The sequence below is a fragment of the Monodon monoceros genome, unplaced genomic scaffold (genome assembly GCF_005190385.1).
Source record: "Monodon monoceros isolate NGI ecotype Baffin Bay Population unplaced genomic scaffold, NGI_Narwhal_1 Super_Scaffold_21, whole genome shotgun sequence".
Lineage (NCBI taxonomy): Eukaryota > Metazoa > Chordata > Mammalia > Artiodactyla > Monodontidae > Monodon > Monodon monoceros.
This window is the reverse complement of record NW_021703778.1, coordinates 59611343-59635935: the sequence shown is the minus strand read 5'-3', so window position 1 is coordinate 59635935 and position 24593 is coordinate 59611343. Positions and strand designations below refer to the sequence as shown.

Below are 24593 nucleotides of genomic sequence, written 5' to 3'. Positions count from 1 at the left end.
TATAGGTTTATGTACCCTCTGCCTATTTGAACCCTAGCAATATGCCCTTGTCTCAGCATTGCATTTGGTTTTTAGTCATCTGGGCATTTACGTAGCTGTGGTACTTGCTACCATGTTATTCATTATTTCAATTTGAGGGATTTAGCTTCCTTTTTTGTTAAGCCCTAAAAAAAAAAAATGAAAGAGTATATTTTACGGCACATTTATAAAAAATGACCACATGGTTCTCATAGCAAGTTAGGAAACTGAAAATTCAGAATTCTAAGCAAAACGAATTGAAAAATAGAATCCTTATACCTTGACCTTTTTCTCTATCTTCCTTATTCAATCCTGTGGAAGGACAGCTTTCACAACTGCTGGGGCCTGAGAGAATGTAATATCAGGTATGTTCATTGTTTCCATAAATTTTTTAAAAGGCTATAGAATAAGGTTCTACTTTCCCATTCAAGTCCTTCTGTCAGTGATGCTGGTGAAGAAAGAGGCCTTTTAGTAACTGTGCTCCGGAATCAGTGTCTCTTGTCGGGGAAGAAATAATTAGAATTTTTTTCACCTTTTGTTTTGTTTCTGAAGTTTACAAAATTAACAAATTCAAGTCTGATTATCCTGTCATTGTATATATTTTCCCTCCTTACCTGGTAACTTAACTGAAGAAACTGTCAAACTGGAGAATTTAAGTTTCTGGATTTTAAGCTAACTGTTCTAAATACAAATTTAAATTAAAAATTCTTTTAAAACCTTTTTCTGATGCTAGTTTGAAAAGTAAAATTTAAAGAAGTAATCATGAATGTGACACCCTGGTTGGTCATCTTCCATCAAGACTCCGTCATTGTCTACCTGACTAGTTCCTTGAAAGGTGTTTATACATCTCAACAGGAGAGTTTCTGCTTCTTTTGGAAATAAAGATAATGATCCGTTAAGGATTTGCATGAAAGCTCCTCAGTTAAGTCCTTACTTGTTACCATCTTTATAACCATCAACCCTTCCCCAGTTTTGTGACCTTGTAAAAAAAAACAAACAAAGCTGACTAACACCTGAGAGCAAAGTCTCATAACAAGAAACACAACACTGCAAAGAAATTTATTTCAAACAGGGAAAACCTTTTTTAGTAATGTTTGAGAAATTGTGGGGTAAACCTGATTCAGGTTGTTCCCTAAAAACCGGAGCAGATCTCTCCACTCAGACTACCTTATAACTGTGTTCTATGCCAGTAAATAGTGGGAACGTTTTTCCTTACCATCTGCTTGAAGGTTTTCAAGTTCTAGTAATAAGACATTGAAAATTCTACCTGGTTCTCTGCAATTCATCTGGTATGTTTTGACAGTTTGGAGGTGGATGTCCTGAGCAGACAAGCGGAAGCACTAAAAATTAACTCAGTTTTCTGAAATATAGAATATTGTTTCAGGTATTTTTTTTAATAACGGAAGACAAATGGAAAGTTATACATTTTTTTCCAAGTCCAACCTAGGGAAAGCTTTTATTTCTGACCTATTCTGCTTAGATTGATTCCTTTCTCTCTAGTATCACAGTTAATCAGAAATATTTTCTAACTTCAGTTACATCTTGATGGCTCAGGAAGGAATAGTGTCTACATTTTTCTGCACTTAGACCCTGCCGAAAGTCAGTGCTGGTGGAACATTGTCTTCAGTAATTTGTGGTCAAGTCTGATGCTCACATAAAATCTAGGAACCTTGCTCTTGTGGTATACCTCTTAAGTTAGTGGAGGTCACCAGGCAGAATATTTCCTAAATTTCTTAAGATACCTTGCTTTTTCAAATAAAAGATTCTATACATGTTGATAGAATTTGAATTATAAACTCTTTTGCCAAAATCTGACTTCAAGCAAGTATATATTTCAAAATAATATTTATGTTGTAATAATAATACCTATTATAGATACCTTTTATAAATTTATTTTAATCCTCACAAAAATATTATGGGCATTTTATCACTGTTTTACAAACTTGAAAATTAATGCTCATCTTGCCTAATATCACAGAGCTAATGAGTGGCAAATCTGGAACTCTTCTGATTCTGTATCCTGTACCTTAGCACTATATCCTACTGTTTTAGATACATTAGATTTGAAAGGTCCACCAATCAAGCTCAAGTAGCAGCTGCTTTATTCATCTCTAATATATGATATAGCTTCTTTATCCTTATTAGCTATTAATTTATCAGTACGAGACTTGCCTATTAACCTCAGATTTCTAAAAGTTCCATCAAAGCTGCTTTATTACTACACTAATCAGTTACTGGGAGATATTCTTATATGAAAAGTCTGTTTCACAAGTTCAAGAAGGATCAGTGAATCACACATTTTGCCATACGATCCTCTCAAGGATAAGTTGCCAGATTTTTTCTAAGTTAAATTCCAACTCAGTGAAAGTTGTTTTTAAATACTGAAAGTAAAAACAGCATTATTTTTAACCTTTAATAAACAAGAATCCCATAATAGATGTGGCATGAAAATTAGAATTGGTGAATCATTCAATAAATTATACTTGGAAAATTAGCTAACCTTGAGGAAATTTTTTAATTAGGTTTCTACTTCACAACTTATAGAAAAATAAATTTTAGAGGAATTAAGTACAATACCTAAAGACCTAAATGTGAAAAACAAAACTTTAAAAAGAAAACGTGGGATATCTTAATGACATTGGGATAGAGAAGGATTTCAAAATAAGACACAACAAAGCACAGATTATAAATGAAAAGATTGATATATTTGACTGCCTGGAAATTAAAAACTTCTCTGTATCTCAAGACTCCAAAAACAAAATGCAAATACAAGCTACAACTAGAGAAGATACTAGCAACACTTCTAAGCAATAGAAGATTACTATGCGGACTACATAGTAAATATTCCCATCTTTAAATGTGTAGTTCCTTGAGCAGTGGTTCTTCAGATGTGATCCTCTGACTAGCAGTATCAGCATCACTGGGAACTTTTTAGAAATCCAGGTTCTCAAGGTCCCTGCTCCAGACTACTGAATCAGAAACTGTCATCTTTAACAAGCTCTCCAGGTGATTCTGATGCATGATAAAATTGGATAGCCATTGTATTAGAGTAAACTCAAGTGGTAAATAATACGATAGTCTCATCGTCAATCAGAAAATGTAAAATAAAACAGATACTTTTTCATACTTATAAGATTAGCTAAAATGGAAATATTAAGTTTTAACAAGGATGTGGAGAAACTGTAGCATTGCTGTTGGAAATATAAATAGGCATAACAGTTTTGGCGAGCAATTTGGGAATACCAACAAAGTTGAAGATGTGCATCTTATATGACCAAGTACTTCTACTTTTAGGGAGGTTCGTACTGTAGAAAAAAAACTCCCACACAAGGACACAACAGTCACAAATAAAAATTTTTATTGCAGCACTCTTTGAAATAATGAGACTTTATAACAACTGTCTGTTATAAAGAAATGGATAAACTGGTTTCAGTCCATATAACAAACACTACTGTATAATCTAAAAAGTGAAAGAATTCTGAAGCAAATATGGTAAAAAGTTAGCATCTTTTAAATATGGATAGTGATACATGTGTACCTACTTTGTATACTTTGGTTGAAATACTTTATCATTTTAAATTTAAAAATTAAATGGGGTATTAAAATATTAAAAGGAGTACCATCTGGCTCTGTCTTACATTTCAGGATTCTGCTTCAAAAGGTGATTGAGTTTGGATAAACCAGAATCTTCGATCTAGCTGAAGGGGGAACGTGTAACTAGATACCGAAAAACTTTTTTTTAGCAATCAATAAATGCAAATTAATTGAGTATAAATCCCTGAGTAATTGCTGTGGCCCAAAGTAAAGGGACAAACAGGCATATTATAGGACCTTGTGTACAAAATCTATTAGAATTTTTTAACTAGGTTATTTTTTTTTTTTTAAATAAAGTGGGAGAGAGCATGAAGGCTGTATATTCTAAACTGGTACTTAACTTTTTTTTAGCCCATGTCTCATTTTGATAAACATAAATATCTTATATTCTTGGTTAATATAATTTGAAATTTCAAAATATGTTAAATACCATTCTAAAAATGAGTGAATGAAAGCTTTTGTGATTAGAGAGGAGCCCAGTTCCTCTCTCAACGTTTTTATCTGCATATCTAAAAGGGATCTTCAGTTCTCTCAGAAGTGCTGGGGGAAAGGTCTGACTTGCTATATTAAGCAGGATGGGCAAGGCTATGCTGCTGAAACAAAAGAAGCTTGAAATATCAGTGGCCTAACCAGAAGAACTTATTTTCATTCACACTACATGTATAGCACAAATCATTGGAGGACCCTGTTCCACGTAGTCCCTCAGGAACCCACACTGACAGACATTGCCATGTTGTAGCCTCACCACTGAAACACAGGACTGCCAAGGTGCCACAAAGGGGGAAAAAGGATATAGAGGTGACACATTGATTCTTAACTATGTCAGCTGAGAAATGAAATGCATCACTTGTGCTAAGTTCATGGCCCTAAACTAACTGCAGAGGAGGCTGAGAAATGTAGGTGAGCAGATGGAATATTTGATGAACTGTCTCTGTTCCTTATTCTCTTCACCACTTTACTTACACCTCATACAAAGAATTAGATAGCTCCATGCTCCTCATTCCTCATGTGAATATTCTTTATCAGCCAAAGTTTCAGAGGGGAAGGGCATAGGAGTGGTAGAACTCGAACACAAAACTCCACCTTGATCCTCCAAAAGTAACTTGATCTTGTATATTTTGCTTTACACCTTTAATTTTCTCTGGATCACATGATGTCAAAGTGAATGTTGAATCTGGTTGTTTGCTATATGCTTTTCTGTCTAGGATGTGAAAGAGCAAAGCACTATCTAGGTCATTTGCAACATTAAGTCTGTAACATTGCTTTGTTTTCATACCCAAAGTTTCTGAAAAACCAGCTACATAAATGTATGCTTATGTAAATGGGATGATCGACACACAAGGTCTGCTTACTTACGGGGAAGTAAACAGGGAGATTTTTACCAAAAATTCTCCAAAGGGGTTTCCTGGAATGTCTTTGACATCTAAATCAAACTTTAGTTCCAAGATCCCTTGGATATCTTCTTGCAGAGATTGAACTGTGTGAGAGAGAAGTCCCCATAAGCTTTTGGGCAAGGTTTTCAACTCCAGTAGTGGGAAATCATCACCTTAGTTCATTCAACAGACTAGATAATATTTGAGGTTCCCCCTAAACTTGAAGACATTTTCAGTAACTTTGCTTTGAGTACTTAACTTCTTCAACTCGAGAAAATGAAGACTTTTAAGACTAATGAGTAGAGATGTTGTTGTTTGTCATTTGACGTTTCAGGTCAGATATTCAGATATATCTGCCAAATATGCCAAGTGCTATTAAAAATTGTGATTTTTTTATTGTAAAATACACTTAACATAAAGTTTATCATTAGTGATATTTATTATAGTATATTCATAATGTTATGTAAACACTGCCTCTACCCAGCTCTAAAACATGATTTCATCACCCGCAAAGGAAACCCATTAAGCAGTCAGTCCTCTTACTCCCCTCCTCCCAGTCCTTGGCAGCCACTAATCTTTCTCTCTATGGATTTGACTGTTCGGCATATTTCATAAAAGTGAAAGCATTTGATATGTGGCTTTTTGTGACTGGCTTCTTTCACTTAGCGTAATGTTTTCAGGGTTCATCCATGTTGCAGCATGTATCAATACTTCATTTCTTTTTATGGCTGAGTTTTTAAATTATAATTTTTTTAAATTTATGCAGTTGGTCTTTTTCCTAATACTCTAAAAATAAAGCAGCTTTGTCCTTCATTTCATAAATGCATCAAACATATTTCTTTTTGACAACCAATGAATCTCCACTTGGAACAGAAAGCTAATTCTTTATTTTTTGGCAGCATTGGGTCTTCATTGCTGCTCTCGGGCCTTCTGTAGTGGCGAGCGGGGGCTACTCTTCGTTGCGGCGCGCGGTCTTCTCATTGCGATGACCTCTCTTGTTGTGGAGCACGGGCTCTAGGCCCGCGAACTTCAGTAGCTGTGGCACGCGGGCTCTAGAGCACAGGCTCAGTAGTTGTGGCGCACGGGCTCAGTTGCTCCATGGCATGTGGGATCTTCCCGGACCAGGAATCGAACCCGTGTCCCCTGCATTGGCAGGTGGATTGTTAACCACTGTGCCACCTTGGAAGTCCAAACCTTTTATTCTTGATGTTTAAATCTTTACAAAGTATATCAGATAATCTGAGGTTTAACATACTTGCCAAATGATATTCTTGCCTTGATAATCAAGCAAGGTTAAGGTCTTCTACACCACTGATCATTGTTTTGGAAGCCAGTGATTAGCCGTAAATGACAAGTGTATCCAAAACCAAAAATCCTCGTGGTGAACTCAGCTTTGCTGGACTGGAATGCCATCACTATACACTTGCGTCGTTTTGTTCTCATTTGCGTCATAGAATTTTGATAATCAGTTTTAGTAAACTCCCCCAATTTTTTCTTCTGTGTGTTGAGTCCTACATAACAAATAAAAGAGTGATTGACAGTAGTAAGTTTTCATTGTTTGAAAGGCAAAAAAAAGGGGGGCAACAGTGAGTTTGATCTTTTTCAAAACTATTCCATCTTTAAATTAAATCTCTTTGGCACTTTATCCTAATTTGGATTATCTTCTGAATTCCTTCTGGAATTTCTTCTCTGTTCTTTTCTCTAGCATATATAAAAATTGAAAACTGTAGCATCCAAGGTTTCTCCAACAGTATGAAGTTTTTTTATTCTTAGTCATGAAAAATGATGTTTTTCATTTGATGTTTTTTAAGTGAGGTATAACTGACGTAACATTATATTGGTTTCAGATGTACAACATAATGATTTGATACTTGTATATACAGGTACACCTCATTTTATTGCGCTTTATTACACTTTACAGATACTGCATTTTTTATAGATTGAAGGTTTGTGGTAAGCCAGCCTGCATTGTCAGATGATGGTTAGCATGTTTTTAGCAATAAAGTATTTTTAATTAAGGTATGTACCTTGTTTTATTAAATGTAATGCTATTGCATACTTGATAGACTATAGTATAGGGTAAAGATAACTTTTATATGCACTAAGAAACCAAAAAATTTGTGTGACTCGCCTTATTGCGGTATTTGTTTTATTGCAGTGGTCTGAAACTGAACCTATAGTACCTTGAGGTATGCTTGTATTGCAGAATGATCACCCCAGTAAATCTAGTTAACATCCGTCACCATACATAAGTTTTCTTACGACAGGAACTTTCAAGATCTACCATCCTAGCTACTTTCAAATACGCAATACAGTATTATTAATTGTAATCACCATGCTGTTCATTATATCCCTATGACATTCATTTTGTAACTGGAAATTTTTACGTTTTTGACCTCCTTCACCCATTTTCCCCACTCCCACTCCCACCCCCCCACCTCAGGCCACCACCAGTCGTCACTGTATCCATGGGCTCAGGGTTTTTTTGTCTGTTTTGTTGTTGTTTTTAGATTCACATATAAGGGAGATCATACGCTGTTTATCCTTTTTTGTCTCACTTACTTCACTTAGCATAGTGCCCTCCAGGTCCATCCATGTTGCCACAAATGGCAAGATTTCACTCATTAGTATGTCTGAATAATACTCCATTGAGAGAGAGAGTTTCTTTATCCAAAAAAAATGTGTTCTCTCAGACTTTGCCCATAATAATACGAATGGTATTTTTGGTAACATAATCTGTTTTCGATTTAATATGAGAGGCACTGTTGGGATTAAGTGGGTGATGTTAATAATATTGAACAAGAGGTATTTTAGGGGTGATATTTATTTATTTATTTTATTGCTTATCTCCATTACATCATTTTATTTTATTTTTTTTAACATCTTTATTGGAGTATAATTGCTTTACAATGGTGTGTTAGTTTCTGCTTTATAACAAAGTGAATCAGTTATACATATACATATGTCCCCACATCTCTTCCCTCTTGCGTCTCCCTCCCTCCCTCCCTCCCTATCCCACCCCTCTAGGTGGTCACGAAGCACTGAGCTGATCTCCCTGTGCTACGTGGCTGCTTCCCACTAGCTATCTCTTACTTTTGGTAGTGTATATATGTCCATGGCACTCTCTCACTTCGTCCCAGCTTACCCTTCCCCCTCCCCGTATCCTCAAGTCCATTCTCTAGTAGGTCTGTGTCTTTATTCTTGTCTTGCCCCTAGGTTCTTCATGACCTTTTTTTTTCTTAGATTCCATATATATGTGTTAGCATACGGTATTTGTTTTTCTTTTTCTGACTTACTTCACTCTGTATGACAGACTCTAGGTCCATCCACCTCACTACAAATAACTCAATTTCGTTTCTTTTTATGGCTGAGTAACATTCCATTGTATATATGTGCCACATCTTCTTTATCCATTCATCTGTCAGTGGACACTTAGGTTGTTTCCATGTCATGGCTATTGTAAATAGTGCTGCAGTGAACATTGTGGTACATGACTCTTTTTGAATTATGGTTTTCTCAGGGTATATGGCCAGTAGTGGGATTGCTGGGTCATATGGTAGTTCTATTTATAGTTTTTTAAGGAACCTCCATACTGTTCTCCACAGTGGCTGTATCAATTTACCTTCCCACCAACAGTGCAAGAGGGTTCCCTTTTCTCCACACGCTCTCCAGCATTTATTGTTTGTAGATTTTTTGATGATGACCATTCTGATGGGTGTGAGGTGATACCTCATTGTAGTTTTGATGTGCATTTCTCTAATGATTAATGATGTTGAGCATTCTTTCATGTGTTTGTTGGCAATCTGTATAGCTTCTTCAGAGAAATGTCTATTTAGGTCTTCTGCCCATTTTTGGATTAGGTTGTTTCTTTTTTTGATATTGAGCTGCATGAGCTGCTTGTAAATTTTGGAGATTAATCCTTTGTCAGTTGCTTCATTTGCAAATATTTTCTCCCATTCTGAGGGTTGTCTTTTGGTCTTGTTTATGGTTTCCTTTGCTGTGTAAAAGCTTTTAAGTTTCATTAGGTCCCATTTGTTTATTTTTGTTTTTATTTCCATTTCGACAGATTAAAGTGGGGAAAGGCTGGAGGCAGGGAAAGCAAGTAGTTAGACATTTTTAGTAATTCAAGAATCATTTAAGTTCCTTAAGGGCAGCGCCTATTGTTGTGTTGTTCATCTGTCTATTTCCAGTCTTTGTATAGGATGTGATACACAGTATAAGTTCATAGTTACAAATCATTTGTGGAACATTGCAGAAAGTAAGCTTAGTGAATAAATAAATGAGTAGATGAATTCTCCTTTATTGTTAAAAGAAAGACAGCTAAGGACTTAAACTAATGTGGTGGCTGGGAAATAAAGAGACTAGAAGAACATGGTGGAAAGAGTTAAGAAGGCTAAATGAAGGATTAGAGTGTAATACACCAAGAGGAACAAAACTAGGCAGACTCAAAACTGAACACTGGGAAACTAGAGAAAAGAAGGTGCTAAGTAACAACTGAGAAAGAAAATGCCTGTGTACGTGTAGGGGTTTTTTGTTGTTGTCAAGGGAAGAGTTATGCAGGATAATTGCTGATCAGTCTATCAGATATTAAAGCAAGAGCTAATTGGAAAATACCCCATAGACAGTGGAATGAAAAAAAATATGGATTTGAGAGTTAATTGCATGTAATTGATAGATTAAGTCATTCTATGGATAAATTCTAAGATTAAACTGTTTCGTGAATGAATTCTGGTGAGAATAAGAATAGGCTAAATTATATCATTGTAAGCTTTTTTAAAAAATTGGATCTATGTTTGAGCTATGCTTTATTGTGTAAGAATAAATTCTGCCACCAAGAATGCCAGTAATCTGTCCATATTTTCCATTGCAATGCAATTCAGTTGTAATGAATTAGGCTACCAAAATTTTATTATGTTTTTTTTATTGCAGTAGGATTTGTGGCACATTTAAAGCTATCCTGTGGCAAACTCAGCTGGGAAAGAAAACTATACAGTCCTCTGCATAGCAGAAATTTTCTTAAAGGGTACATTTATAGACAAAATGACAAAGTTGCACAACAGTAGTGATAGACAGTCTTACAAGTAGCTTCTCCAAATAGTATCCACTGTTGCAAGTCAGAGAGTAATTACATCTGCATAGCATGGAACAGATTGTTAGTTGTACTTTGGAACAGTTGGCCCTCCGTATCCACAGGTTCTGCATTCGCGGATTAGACCAACCCTGGATCAGATTTGATTCCTCAGTTATGGAGGAACTGTGCATAAGGAGGACTAGCTATATAACACCATTTTATATAAAGAACTTGTGTATCTGTGGATTTTGGTATCCGTGGAGGGGAGAAGGGGGTTCCTGGAACCAATTATCCACGGATATTGAGGGATAACTATATTTTTAAACCTCAGTTCCACCCCCAGTGATAGTAGCGTCATCAGTCACATGTTCTAGATTTTCGAGAAATAGAAAAGAAGGCTAGAAATCATCTCATTCATTTCACATTTCTAAGGAAAATCCGCCAGAGCATGGAAGCCTCATAACCGGTTAAATAGTTAGGCTAAGGCCAACTAATAAATAGTCTCTTGACTCCCAATCTAGTACTTTTCCTGTAATATTGCACAACCCTCCTTCTTTAAATGTGATTTAAGATGAGAAGTTTTCGTCTAAGCATCGATTTATGGTTTTATTTATACCTAGAATGTAAGAATTAATAGGAAAGTACCATTTTCTCTTACCAACTTTTTATATGCAATAAATTTATCACACAACTTGACTGTATTATTTTACTGATAAGAAAAAAGCCTAGATTCTGTTTTCTTTGGCAAGTGATTCATTCCACCTGGTTTAAATTTAGATAGTATTTTTAGGGAGGTGTTAGTAAATTTTGTTGAGGGAGAAACAAGAATTTTTTAAATGATCTTTCTTTTTAATCCTTTTTAACCAGCAAGAAGTTGAGAAGTTTACAGACCTAGAGAAACTCTACCTCTACCTTCAGCTGCCTTCTGGTCTCAGCAATGGAGAGAAAAGGTAATATCACTTCTTGTCTTTGCCTCAGTTACAGGGTTTATGTGTGTGTTGTGGTTGTTATTGTTTTGCACTATTCCTAAAACCATCAGGAAACAGACTGTCAAAGCAGTAGATCTTTTTAGTCTTTGATCATATTTGGTTAAGTGTTTACCCATAGTTTTTGCTAATTCATTTGTGTACCTGGATGAGTGCTGTGAAATGCAGTTGGGTTATGTTTTATAAACAGATTAGTGTATTTATACAGTGTGGCAGATTTTGAAAATTGAACAGAAAGCCAAAGAATAAACAGATAAGTATTGTGAGCAATAAAGTGCAAGAGTTTTTTTAGGTACTGTCAGGTAAGCAGATCACAGAGCATAAAAAAGAAAAAAAAATGAATTGCCTGTATGGCACATGAATTTATGATAAATGTGTGATGTTTTAAGTGCTTGCGGGGTATTACTCTATTTTCATTAGTACAAATATTTAATAGCCTCATTTAGAAAATGTAGAGAAAAGTTGTTGGTTCATGCATTCTGTTCTTAAAGGAGTTTCTCTACCCTTTTAAGTATTTCTCAGAGTTCATTTCATTCATATAAGTTATGCTTAACATTACTTTAAAAGTATAGGTATGAAAAGAACTGGAATGAAAAATCTGTTGCTTTTACTTTTTTCCCCTTGGACCACATTTTTTAACTATTTTAATAATTTTCTGTCCTAGAAATTGCTCAGTAATTTCTTTGAAAATGCATAAATTATTATTTATGAGTGAGGAGCTTCCCTCATGTTATAAGAGACACTGCCAGATAATAAAAATTTATGATGTTTAGTGGAGGTGTTGTCCTGGAGAGGAGGACTAGTTACAGAAAGGACCACAGAGGGAGACTTGTCCTTTCAGGATCTCTCCAGTGTGAATTCCATTCTGGATCATAGAAGCTTTAGTTACTTGAGAATGCTAAGCAAATAGAAAATAAACAATTTTTTCCATAACTTTCATTTTATAGTTTGATGATTTGGTAAGTTTAGGCAGATGAACAGGCAAGTAAATAAACAAATATCCCCTTAGAGGTAATTTTGGCCAAACAAATACCTTATGTTTTCAATGCTCCATCATCTCTGCCAGTTTAGAGACGGTGGTGGGGATGGAACAGGGCAATAACTTTAGTCAGACACTAGCTATAGAAAATGGCTCACGACCACAGGTGGACAATTTGTATTTGGATAACTAGGCATATACTTTATGTCCTGAGTTTGGTTTGGTCATTTATAGTGAGTTTACACAGAGTCCTTTAGTGGAACATTTAGGCCTGGTTCAAAAATTATCAATGAATTGCTGTCTAGTTCAGCTAAAACATGTTTTTATTTTATGATTAGTGATCAGAATGCCATGTCATCTAGTCGGGCACAGCAAATGCATGCCTTTTCCTGGATTCGGAATACCCTAGAGGAGCATCCTGAGACTTCACTGCCCAAACAGGAAGTCTATGATGAGTACAAGTAAGTATTATGTGTATATGTCAGGCATGCAGTGTATTAAAGAGATTATATACTATACTTGGCTACAATGATTTGTTTTATCATTGGCAAATATCATACTGGTATATGAGAGTTTAACTTAGAAATCTCTGGATTCCATTCATTTCTAAGCTCCTCTGGTAGCGTGTGTAATAAAGAACAGGATTACTGAATAAAAGGATTTCTTCAGAGTTCTTCTGGATCACAGGAGGGATGTCTGAGGGCAGCGGGACAATGGAGCAGGTTTGGTGAATAAAAGGATTCCTGTGAAGTTCTTAAGGATGACAAGAAGTGTGTGTCTGGGGTTCGTAGAGGGACAGTGGATGGCAATAAATAAATCAATGCATAAGGAAAAACTAAAATATGTTTTTTATTTAGATTTCTTAAATGTCTTTTTCATGAATCCAAAACTTCCCTAATCATTTTCTGTGCCAACCCGAGAAAAAGCTAAGTATCTGGAATGTTGTGAATTACTTACTCAGATGAAGGAGTTCAGTTGCTTGCACATAGAAGACACTCAAACAGTTTTGATTGTGCAGATAACTTATTTAAACACAGAAAACACAAGTATAGAGGCTAATGGGCCTTTCTGCATAAATGTCATAGATGCTGAATCTAGTCTTGTTTAACATTTTATAATTGATTTGGAAGCGGGAATTTGTTCTAGCAGAGTAAGTGAAACCAAAATTTTCTGGGTATTGAAATATCAAAGCAAGGACCACGTATGTGTTGTACTTACACAATGTGGAAGAAAAGTGTCAGATAAGTGCTGCTGTTAGCCAGTGTAAGATGATGTAAAAGAACTACACTTACTGAGAAGATTATTGGTATCTAGAAAGAAAACTTTCTGTGCTCATTCAAAATTCTGATTCCCTCACCTTAAGAAACGCAGTAGAACTGGAGAAATATGTCTGAAATAATCAAGGGAACAAGGTTAAACGGAACAGCTTTAGATTTTTCCTCTTTAGAAAAATTAAAGCTAAGAGTACATGTGATCCAAGTCTATAAAGTTCATTTTCTCAGTCTACAACAGTCTACTGAATACCTGCTATGTGCCATGTCAAACCCTGTAAGAAGTTCTGAGGATACAACAAATAAAATACAGCTTCTGCCCTCATCAAGAATATGAAAAAACAAAAACAAACAAACAAACAAAAAATATATATATATAAAATATATATATAGTGAGCATGAATTCTTAACTACAAGTTAATTCTAATTAAGATAGAGATAACCTTGTGAAACTACAAAGAAGTAAATTTAAATTCATTAAAAGTTTATTAATATCAAGCAAACGTGATATGTTTAAGAAACCCTGTATCGAGGATCAAGAGAATAGGTTCTGTCGTTAAACTTGTGTGACCTGGACAGGTGTTTTAACCACTATTTTTTCAGTTGCATAATCTATAAAATGAGGTGATTGAAGAGGTATGAGGTTCCTTTTAGCTCTAAAATTCTGAAAGTTGTCTGAGGTAGGAAATGAGGAAAACAAATTATCCAAAATGTCTCATGTTTCCCAAAAGGCAAATCAGACAAATTAATGCATGACATTTCCATAATGAATTAATAAGGAAACCGAGGATATTTATATATTTTTGAAGTGATATCCTTCCCCTGCACAACCCTTTGCATCACCATTAGAGACAGCACCCTACATTTGTGGAAGTGTGACTCTGAACCATTAAAGCAGTCCTTACGTTCCTAAAAGTTTCCTGCCTTGGGCAAATCACAGTTATATTTTTCTATAATATTTTGCTGTGAAATCATTTTCTAAGGTTCTCATAAATTCTTATAATTTTTTTCACTAAGAAAAGTTAAAGGTTTTTCCTAAACAAAAGAGAACCAAAACATAACATTGTTTTGGGACAAGGAATGGTAGCTCCAATGTTGAGCGGTTTATTCGCAATTCAGTAGAGAGCAACTGAGATAAAAGGAAGTAACTTAGACTAGAGTTTTAAAAGGAAGTAGTAGGTAAGGGAAATTCTTGATAATGATGTAAACAGGAAAGAAATACCAGTTCTGTTCATGGAATTGGAAAGTATTATACTAATGATTGTCCCTTTATAAAAATCAGTATATTACTATACAATAGTACTGTAACTGAGTCTGAGTATTTTAGTTCAAAACACATTTCACTAAGAATGTACGCTATTCACTGTTGTATTCTACATAGTGTTTCCACATAGTAGGCACTAATTTAATATTAAGAGTGACTAGAGACCAGTCTCTCCCATCAGGAAACTTGCACAAGCCTCCTAGATAGCCTCATCCACCAGAGGGCACCCAGCAGAAGCACTTCAGACCTAGGGACACATACAGACTGAAAGTGAGGGGATGGAAAAAGATATTCCATGCAAGTGGAAATCAAAAGAAAGCTGGAGTAGCAATACTCATATAACATAAAACAGACTTTAAATCAAAGAATGTTACAAGAGACAGGGAAGGACACTACATAATGATGAAGGGATCAATCCAAGAAGAAGGTATAACAATTATAAATATATATGCACCCAACATAGGAGCACCTCAATACATAAGGCAACTGCTAAAACAGCTATAAAAGAGGAAATCGACAGTAACACAATAGTGGTGGGGGACTTTAACACCTCATTTACACCAATGGACAGATCATCCAAAGAGAAAATTAATAAAGAAACACAAGCTTTAGATGATACAATACACCAGATAGATTTAATTGATATTTATAGGACATTCCATCCAAAAACAGCAGATTACACTTTCTTCTGAACTGCACATGGAACATTCTCCAGGATAGATTACATCTTGGGTCACAAATCAAGCCTCAGTAAATTTAAGAAAATTGAAATCATATCAAGCATCTTTTCTGACCACAACACTGTGAGATTAGTAATCAGTTACAGGGAAAAAAAACATAAAAATCACAAACACAGGGAGGCTAAACAATACGTTACTAAATAACCAAAATATCACTGAAGAAATCAAAGAGGAAATCAAAAAATACCTAGAGACAAATGACAACGAAAACACGGCGATCCAAAACTTATGTGATGCAGCAAAAGCAGTTCTAAGAGGGAAGTTTATAGCAAAACAAGCCTACCTCAAGAAACAAGAAAAATCTCAAACAATCTAATCTTACACCTAAAGGAACTACAGAAAGAAGAACAAACAAAACCCAAACTTAGTAGAAGGAACGAAATCATAAAGATCAGAGCAGAAATAAATTAAATAGAAACAAAGAAAACAATAGCAAAGATCAATAAAACTAAAAGCTTGTTCTTTGAGAAGATAAACAAAATTCATAAACCATTAGCCAGACTCATCAAGAATAAGAGGGAGAGGACTCAAATCAATAAAATTAGAAATGAAAAAGGAGAAGTTACAACAGACACTGCACTAATACAAAGCATCCTAAGAGACTACTACAAGTAACTCTATGCCAATAAAATGGACAACCTGGAAGAAATGGACAAATTCTTAGGAAGATATAACCTTCCAAGAGTGAACCAGGAATAAATAGACAATGTGAAGAGACCAATCAGAAGTAATGACATTGAAACTGTGATTAAAAACCTTCCAACAAACACAAAAGTCTAGGACAAGATGGCTTCGCAGGTGAATTCTGTCAAACATTTAGAGAAGAGCTAACACCCATCCTTCTCAAACTCTTCCAAAAAATTACAGAGGAAGGAACACTCCCAAACTCATTCTGTGAGGCCACCATCACCCTGATACCAAAACCAGACAAAGATACTCAAAAAAAGAAAATTACAGACCAGTATCACTGATGAATATAGATGCAAAAATCCTCAACAACATACTAGCAAACAGAATCCAACAACACATTAAAAGAATCATACACTATGATCAAGTGGAATTTTTCCCAGGGATGCAAGGATTCTTCAGTATACGCAAATCAATCAATGTGATACACCATATTAACAAACTGAGAGTAAAAACCATATGATCATCTCAACAGATGCAGAAAAGGCTTTTGACAAAATTGAATACCCATTTATGATAAAAACTCTCCAGAAAGTGGGCATAGAGGGAACCTACCTCAACATAATAAAGGCCATATACGACAAACTCACAGCAAACATCATTCTCAATGGTGAAAAACTGAAAGCATTTCCTCTAAGTTCAGGAACGAGACAAGGATGCCCACTCTCGCCACTATTATTCAACATAGTTTTGGAAGTCCTAGCCACAGCAATCAGAGAAGGAAAAGAAATAAAGGAATACAAATTGGAAAAGAAGAAGTAAAACTGTCACTGTTTGCAGATGACACGATACTATACCTAGATAATCCTAAAGATGCCACCAGAAAACTACTAGAGCTAATCAATGAATTTGGTAAAGTTGCAGGATACAAAATTAATGAACAGAAATCTCTTGCATTCCTATACACTAATGATGAAAAATCTGAAAGAGAAATTAAGGAAACACTCCCATTTACCACTGCAACAAAAAGAATGAAATACCTAGGAATAAACCTTCCTAGGGAGACAAAAGACCTGTATGCAGAAAACTGTAAGACACTGATGAAAGAAGTTAAGGATGATATCAACTGATGGAGAGATATACCATGTTCTTGGATTGGAAGAATCAATATTGTGAAAATGACTATACTACCCAAAGCAATCTACAGATTCAATGCAATCCCTATCAAATTACCAATGGCATTTTTTACAGAACTAGAAAAAAAAATCTTAAAATTTGTATGGAAACACAAAAGACCCCCAATAGCCAAAGTGGTCTTGAGGGAAGAAAAATAGAGCTGGAGGAATCAGACTCCTTGACTTCAGACTATACTACAAAGCTACAGTAATCAAGACAGTATGGTATTGGCCCAAAAACAGAAATATAGATCTATGGAACAGGATAGAAAGCCCAGAGATAAACCCACACACCTATGGTCAACTAATCTATGACAAAGGAGGCAGGGATATACAATGGAGAAAAGACAGTCTTTTCAATAAGTGGTGCTGGGAAAGCTGGACAGCTACATGTAAAAGAATGAAATTAGAACACTCCCTAACACCATACACAAAAATAAACTCAAAATGGATTAAAGACCTAAATGTAAGACTGGACACTATAAAACTCTTAGAGGAAAACATAGGAAGAACACTCTCTGACATAAATCACAGCAAGTTCTTTGTTTGATCCACCTCCTAGAGTAATGGAAATAAAACCAAATATAAACAAATGGGACCTAATGAAACTTAAAACCTTTTGCACAGCAAAGGAAAAACCATAAACAAGTCAAAAAGACAACCCTCAGAATGGGAGAAAATATTTGCAAACAAATCAATGGACAAAGGATTAATCTCCAAAGTGTATAAACAGCTCATGCAGCTCAATATTAAAAAAACAAACAACCCAATCCAAAAATGGGCAGAAGACCTAAATAGACATTTCTCCAAAGAAGACATACAGATGGCCAGGAAGTACATGAAACGCTGCTCAACATCACTAATTATTAGGGAAATGCAAATCAAAACTACAGTGAGGTATCACCTCACACCAGTTAGAATGGGCATCATCAGAAAATCTACAAACAGCAAATGCTGGAGAGGGTGTGGAGAAGAGGGAACCCTTTTGGTGGAAATGTAAATTGATACAGCCACTATGGAGAACAGTATGGAGGTTCCTTAAAAAACTAAAAACAGAATAACCATATGACCCAGCAATCCCACTACTGGGCATATACCCAGAGAGAACCATAATTCAAAAAGACACATGCACCCCAGTGTTCATTGCAGCACTATTTCCAATAGCCATGTCATGGAAGCAATCTAAATGCCCATTGACAGACAAATGGATAAAGAAGTTGTGGTACATATATACAATGGAATATTATTCAGCCATAAAAAGAAACGAAATTGGGTCATTTGTAGAGGTGTGGATGGATGTAGAGACTGTCATACAGAGTGAAGTAAGTCAGAAAGAGAAAAATAAATATCGTACATTAATGCATATATGTGGAACCTAGAAATATGGTACAGATGAACTGGTTTGCAGGGCAGAAATAGAGAAACATATGTAGAGAACAAACGTATGGACACCAAGGGGGGAAAGTGGTGGGCTCGGGGGGTGGTGTGATGAATTTGGAGATTGCGATTGACTAATATGTATAAAACGGATAAGTAATAAGAACCTGCTGTATAAAAAAATAAATAAAATTCAAAAAAAAATGAGTGACTTGAATGGAATCCGATCTTGACATTCATAATAAAATTTCAGTGTTATAAGACGTCATAAGTCTTCTAGTACACTACCATCCCCATTGTATAGGCAAAACATTAAAACTCGAAAGTTAGGTGACTCTTCCAGTGTTCCAAAATTTGTCAGGGATGAATATAAGGCTAGAACTCAGATTCCATGAGTAGTTCATCATAGGTGAGAAGGCAAACCTGTTCAATTTGAGTGATATGAAGCAGAGTGAGTAGAATAGGTTGGGAAAGTAGTTAGAAATAAAGTTGCCTAGGGCTTCCACTTAGTGTCAGTAAATAAGCTGCACAAAATATGAACCTGTTAATATACGGTTAGTATACATGCATACAGATAATGTGAGTGTTGTAAGAGACACAGCACAGTAACATCTATTAGCAGCATGCCATGTTCTAAGAAGAAAGTATGTTTGTGTTTCCACAGAATTACAGCATGTGGGAACTCCAAGCTATTCTCTCATTTCATTGTACATTGCCTAAAACCATAATTTGCTATGTGGGTTTAAATAACTTGATGAAAACTGTAGAAAGGCTAGAGACAGGCAAAAAGTAGATCAAAGTATTAGGAAATAGATACTTAAACGTTTTTAAATTATGTTGTCTAGAGAAAGCAAAATGGAATATAGCTATATTTTTTTAAAGGACAAGAAGTTTAAATCACAGGAGGAGAGATTTCAATTAGACACAAAATAACACTTCCTGCCAGAAGAGATTTTTAGAGAAATTTTGCCCTTTTCTAAAGGCCTTTTGGACTAGTCATTTTCCAGTTTGGAATGCCTTAATGAGGTTTCCTGAGTAAAAACTTAACATAGAGTGGCAAATCTTAAATTGAGTCTGTTCTAAATATTCATTGAAAAATATTATTAATGTGAAATGTACATTTATTTTAAGCCATTCCTATTCATTGCAGTGATGTTTAGATATATTTGTGTGAAAATCAATCCCTTTCATAGCCATTAAAATCAGAATCCCTTTGAGAGAAAAAATGAAGATGTAATCTAAGTCAGTATGGTTTCTTTTAACTGAATTTTTATGCTGAATTAAGATATTAATAGAACCAAAGTTTTAAGGGACTTCCCACATGCAAAGACAGTCGATTTACAAACTATTGTGAATTTTTATATTTGTTGAAACTTCTGAAGTCTGATAATCACATGTGTTTATGAAAGTGATGATTAATGTGTTAATTTTTCTAATTATGAAAGTAGTATGTGTTCATCATGAATGTTTTGGCCGGTAGTTATAAATGTATAAAAAGAAAACTAGCACCAGTAATCTTACTACCTACAAGTAACCATTTTGGCTTATTAATTCTTTTTATTTTTTCTACTGCCTTCTTTTCATGTATATGTTCTTGTTATTGTTTAATCAAATCTTGACCCCACTGGTTACACAATTCTTGAATGGGGGAACAGTTGCAAATAATACTGCAGTGAACATTCTTGACTATATAATTTAGTGTAGATTATTACAATTGGAATTGCTGCTTATGAACCATTATATATTAAGGATATTAAGTATTGAAATATAAGTTTTTTTCAAGATTGCTGTTTATTATTTAATTTTTTAATAAGTAGTCTGATCTGTCTTCTTTCTTTGCAGCTTGTAACATTGCTATTATGCTTAGAAAGAACTTCTTCCCAATGCCATTAGCAGTTGAATACTCATGTGTATTTTCCCTAGATATTACTTACTTCATTTTTCACATAACCCATTAGTTCTTCTAGACCGAATATATACATTTATTTTGATAAATGCCATAAGATAAGGAGCTAATTTTAATTTTTTCTAAATGGCTAATTTCCCAGTCTTATTTATTGACAATTTTTTTCTCAATACTAATCTATAATGTAATTTTTATCTTACTAAAGCCTTTAGGATTCAATTTTCTTCCTTTGTATTTTTCTGTTCTTAGGCCAGTACCATACCATTTTTAAGTATTTTAGCCATTAAATGTTTAAAAAGCTAGTGGGACCAGTCTTCCTTCATTATTCCTCTTTTTCAAAAATTTCCATGGTTTTATTTTCATACCACTTAATATTTCTTGTGAAGTTTGGAATCACTTTTCTAACTTTTTTTAAAAAGGGAAACCTCAAAGGAATTTTGATTCAAAATGCATTAAATACGAAAATTTATTTTAGAAAAATTAACTTCAGAGCTAGAAGTATGTTTCTTAACGTCTTTCTCGTGTCGTTCAGTAAAGTTTTAGTTATTTTTCCTTAAATTGACTCCACTTATTTTTCTTGTTAAGTTTATTCCTTACAGATTTTTATTATGTTATTTATATTATGAAAAATGTATTTTATTATTTTATTATTGGTTTGGTTTGTAAGATATCTGTAGACTTCTATTATATTTATGTTGCACATTTTATGTTTAGTGAACTTTGTTTAATCCTAATTTTTCAGCTATTACTTTGGACTCTTCTGGGTAGCGTTTATCCTGTATATCTTCCTCATCCTCTTTATTTAATTACATTGAATTGATTTTCCTTCTGACTTTGAATAATAGCAATAATAGGCATCATTTTGTCTTACAGTTCTTTGATGTTAAGGGTGTATCATTTATAATTGACCAAGACTTTATTGGCTTTCTTATGAGAAATTGATATTGAAATTCATCTAATGCTTTTTGGGCATCTGTTTAGATTATTCATTGCTTCTTCTGTTACCTATTGATATGATATATAAAGATACTACCTAATATAAACCCTTCTTTTATTCCTAGAATGAATGTCTTCTTCATGTCGAGATCTGTAATCTTTTAGCATACTGTTGGTTTCTATTTTCAAGTATATTTTTTAGGATCTTTGCATCTATATTCATAAGTGAATATGGTCTGTAATTTTCTTTTTTTGTGCTGTCTTTGTCAAGTTTTGATATCGGGTTTGGCCAGCTTCGTAAATGAATTAGAACTCTTTCCCTAATTTCCTGTGCTCTGGAACAGTTTATATAGTTTGGGAATTATTTGTTCTTGAAAATGTTAAAGAACTCAACTGTAATACCATCTAGGCCTGGAACCTTTGTTGGAGGTAATTCATTGACAATTTGGGGGGGGGGTTTTTTTCTGGTTAGATTTTTACTTCATTAGTCACTTTTGGTAATTGGTTTTTCCTGGAATTCATTCAGATTTTCAAATATATTGGCATAACATTATATATACTATTTTCTCACAAACTGAATATCTTCTTTATCTGTTATATCCTTTTTTATATTTCTAGTTTTAGTCATTTGAATTTTCCTCTTTTTTTCAAAGTATATTTAGCTGTAGTTTATTTTTATTGGTTTTCTTAAAAAAAACCCTAAGATTGATAAGTCAGTTTTTGTTTGTTTTTTTTTTGCCTGATGTCTCATTTTTAGGTGTCTATTTTTGTTATCCTGATTTTCTCAGGTTTTTTCCTTATTAAATGGAATGCTTACTTTGTTTTCATTCTTTTCATATTTGAGATAAAAAAGACGGCACCATTACAACGGAGAAGCATATGAGGATGATGAACATCATCCTTGGGGTGGTGTTCCTTGTCAGACCTCCTAATATGGCCAGTGAATAACACTCACTGTTGGCATTTTATTTGCAGTAGTGATTGAGTGAAGGACCGTAATCATAATATGCTCACTACTTGCTACTGTTTGTTTTAATATTCAACTATAGTAGTGTTTTAAAAATTAAATGAAGGGGCTTCCCTGGTGGCGCAGTGGTTGAGAGTCCGCCTGCCGATGCAGGGGACACGGGTTCGTGCCCCGGTCCGGGAAGATCCCACATGCCGCGGAGCGGCTAGGCCCGTGAGCCATGGCCGCTGAGCCTGCGCATCCGGAGGCTGTGCTCCGCAACGGGAGAGGCCACAGCAGTGAGAGGCCCGTGTACCGCAAAAAAAAAATTAAATGAAGAATAAACTTGAATATAAAAGCTCAAAAAAAAAATCTCCGAATTGGATCTTTATTTTTAATTCCACTTTCATTCCTCTGCTATACACGGCCTGGTAGTCAACATTCTACACGACTCTCTTTCCATTCAGGAGAGCCATCTTTATATCTATGAATTTGCCTCTTATAGTTCTGGCTGTATTCCTTAGGTATGGATATGATTACCTTTATTTTCTAATATACCTTTATTTTCTAATAGTGTGCAATTATAGCTTTGATTTCTTCTTTGACCCAAAATAGTTAGGAGTGGTTTTTTTACCTTTTCACATGCTTGAGGGAGTTGAGGTTTTTTTCCGTTTTGTTTTGCACTTTATTAATTCCTAGTTTTATTATATTATAGTCAAAGAATGTGGCTCATTCAATTTTTGATTTTTTTATAATCATTGAGGTTTACTTTCAGACTAACATTCAATTTTTATAAATATGTCTGGACGTTCTCTTTATTTGCACTGTATATTGACTTATATTGATAAGCACTGAATCCAGTTCCTGTAATTTTCAGATCCTTCGAATTCTGCAAGAAGTCCTTACTCTTTTGTCTGTTTAATTAGTTTAGCGTGAGTACTGTGTTAATCTCTTACAAAAGTGATATTTCTCACAATTCCTTATGGTATTTTTAATGGGTTTTGCTGCACAGGTCTTGGGGCTGTTAGACAAAAAACATTCATGATTGTATATCTTTATGATAGTTAAAGCCTATTGTCAACAACAAAAAAAAGATCCTCTGTCATATTAAATGTATTTTGTCTTAAATTCTCCTTTGATACCAATATTTGTAACCCATTCTGGATACCTGTCTAATATAAGTATATAGTTTTCCATCCTTTTATTTTTACCATTTATGTCATTTTGTTTTAGGCAGTTTACATTATTATGTTTCTAAAGTTTTTAATCTAAAATTGTCTTTGGCCTTAAAATCTGACCGATAGGAGAAGCTGGTGGAATGAACCAGTCTCAGAACTGTGATGTTTGCAAACACTTAGCAACAGAGACAGCAGCAGCCACAGTTCCTGCTGCTTTTTCCTGCTGCATGCTAGAGAGACACAAGCATTAATCCTAAGTGGATTTCTTACTAAATAATATGTAGCCTGTTTTAGCATTCCGGAAAATCTGTTTGCTTTCATTCTCGGTAGGATCACAAATGTTCAGATTTATAAACTTGACAACTTTGGCTGCAGTGTTTCCTGGGACACAGATGTTCTCTCCAAATCCATTTTTTTTAATCTATGTAATATTTTAAGGAATATGATTATTTTGCTTTTTATTTTTTTTAATTTAAAAAGAGTTTATTTTTATTTTTGGCTGTGTTGGGTCTTTGTTGGCTGCGTGCAGGCTTTCTTTAGTTGCAGCGAGCGGGGGATACTCTTCGTTGCAGTGCACGGGCTTCTCGTTGCGGTAGCTTCTCTTGTTGTGGAGCACAGGCTCTAGGTGCGCGGGCTTCAGTATTTGTGGCATGCGGGCTCAGTAGCTGTGGCTCGCGGGCTCTAGAGCGCAAGCTCAGTAGTTGTGGCGCACGGGCTTAGTTGCTCCGCGGCATGTGGGATCTTCCTGGACCAGGGCTCGAATCCATGTCCCCTGCATTGGCAGGCAGATTCTTAACCACTGCGCCACCAGGGAATTCCCTGTTTTGCTTTTTAGTTTGTGCATGGTCATTAATTTTGTATGTGTGATACTTTAGTGCTTACCCGTCTACGTTTGTAATTTGTTGTATTAATCAATGTAAGTTAAATTCTTAGGACAACCTTGAAGGTAGAAATAAATTCTAATAACATATTTGTTTTAAGACCTTTAAAATAGTGAACATTTCATGAGTTAAATGACATATATATGTTTTACAGCAACCTATAATCTAGGTTAGACCTAAACATATGTGTAGAATTTATAAATTTCTTAAAATACGTATTGTTTAATGTTACATCATCTGTATGAAATAAATGGAAGCAGATATCACTCCT

General features: G+C 34.8%; 1 protein-coding gene across 2 annotated transcripts in view; it reads left to right on the top strand.

The window, feature by feature from the left end:
* Positions 1-24593, top strand: part of RFX7 (regulatory factor X7) — a 144703-nt gene that overhangs the window by 72279 nt on the left and 47831 nt on the right. For both annotated transcript variants that reach the window (XM_029236523.1, XM_029236521.1), the window contains exons 4-5: positions 10924-11006; positions 12360-12482. In XM_029236523.1, the coding sequence (XP_029092356.1) occupies positions 10924-11006; positions 12360-12482 (206 nt within the window). The remainder of the gene's footprint in view (positions 1-10923; positions 11007-12359; positions 12483-24593) is intronic.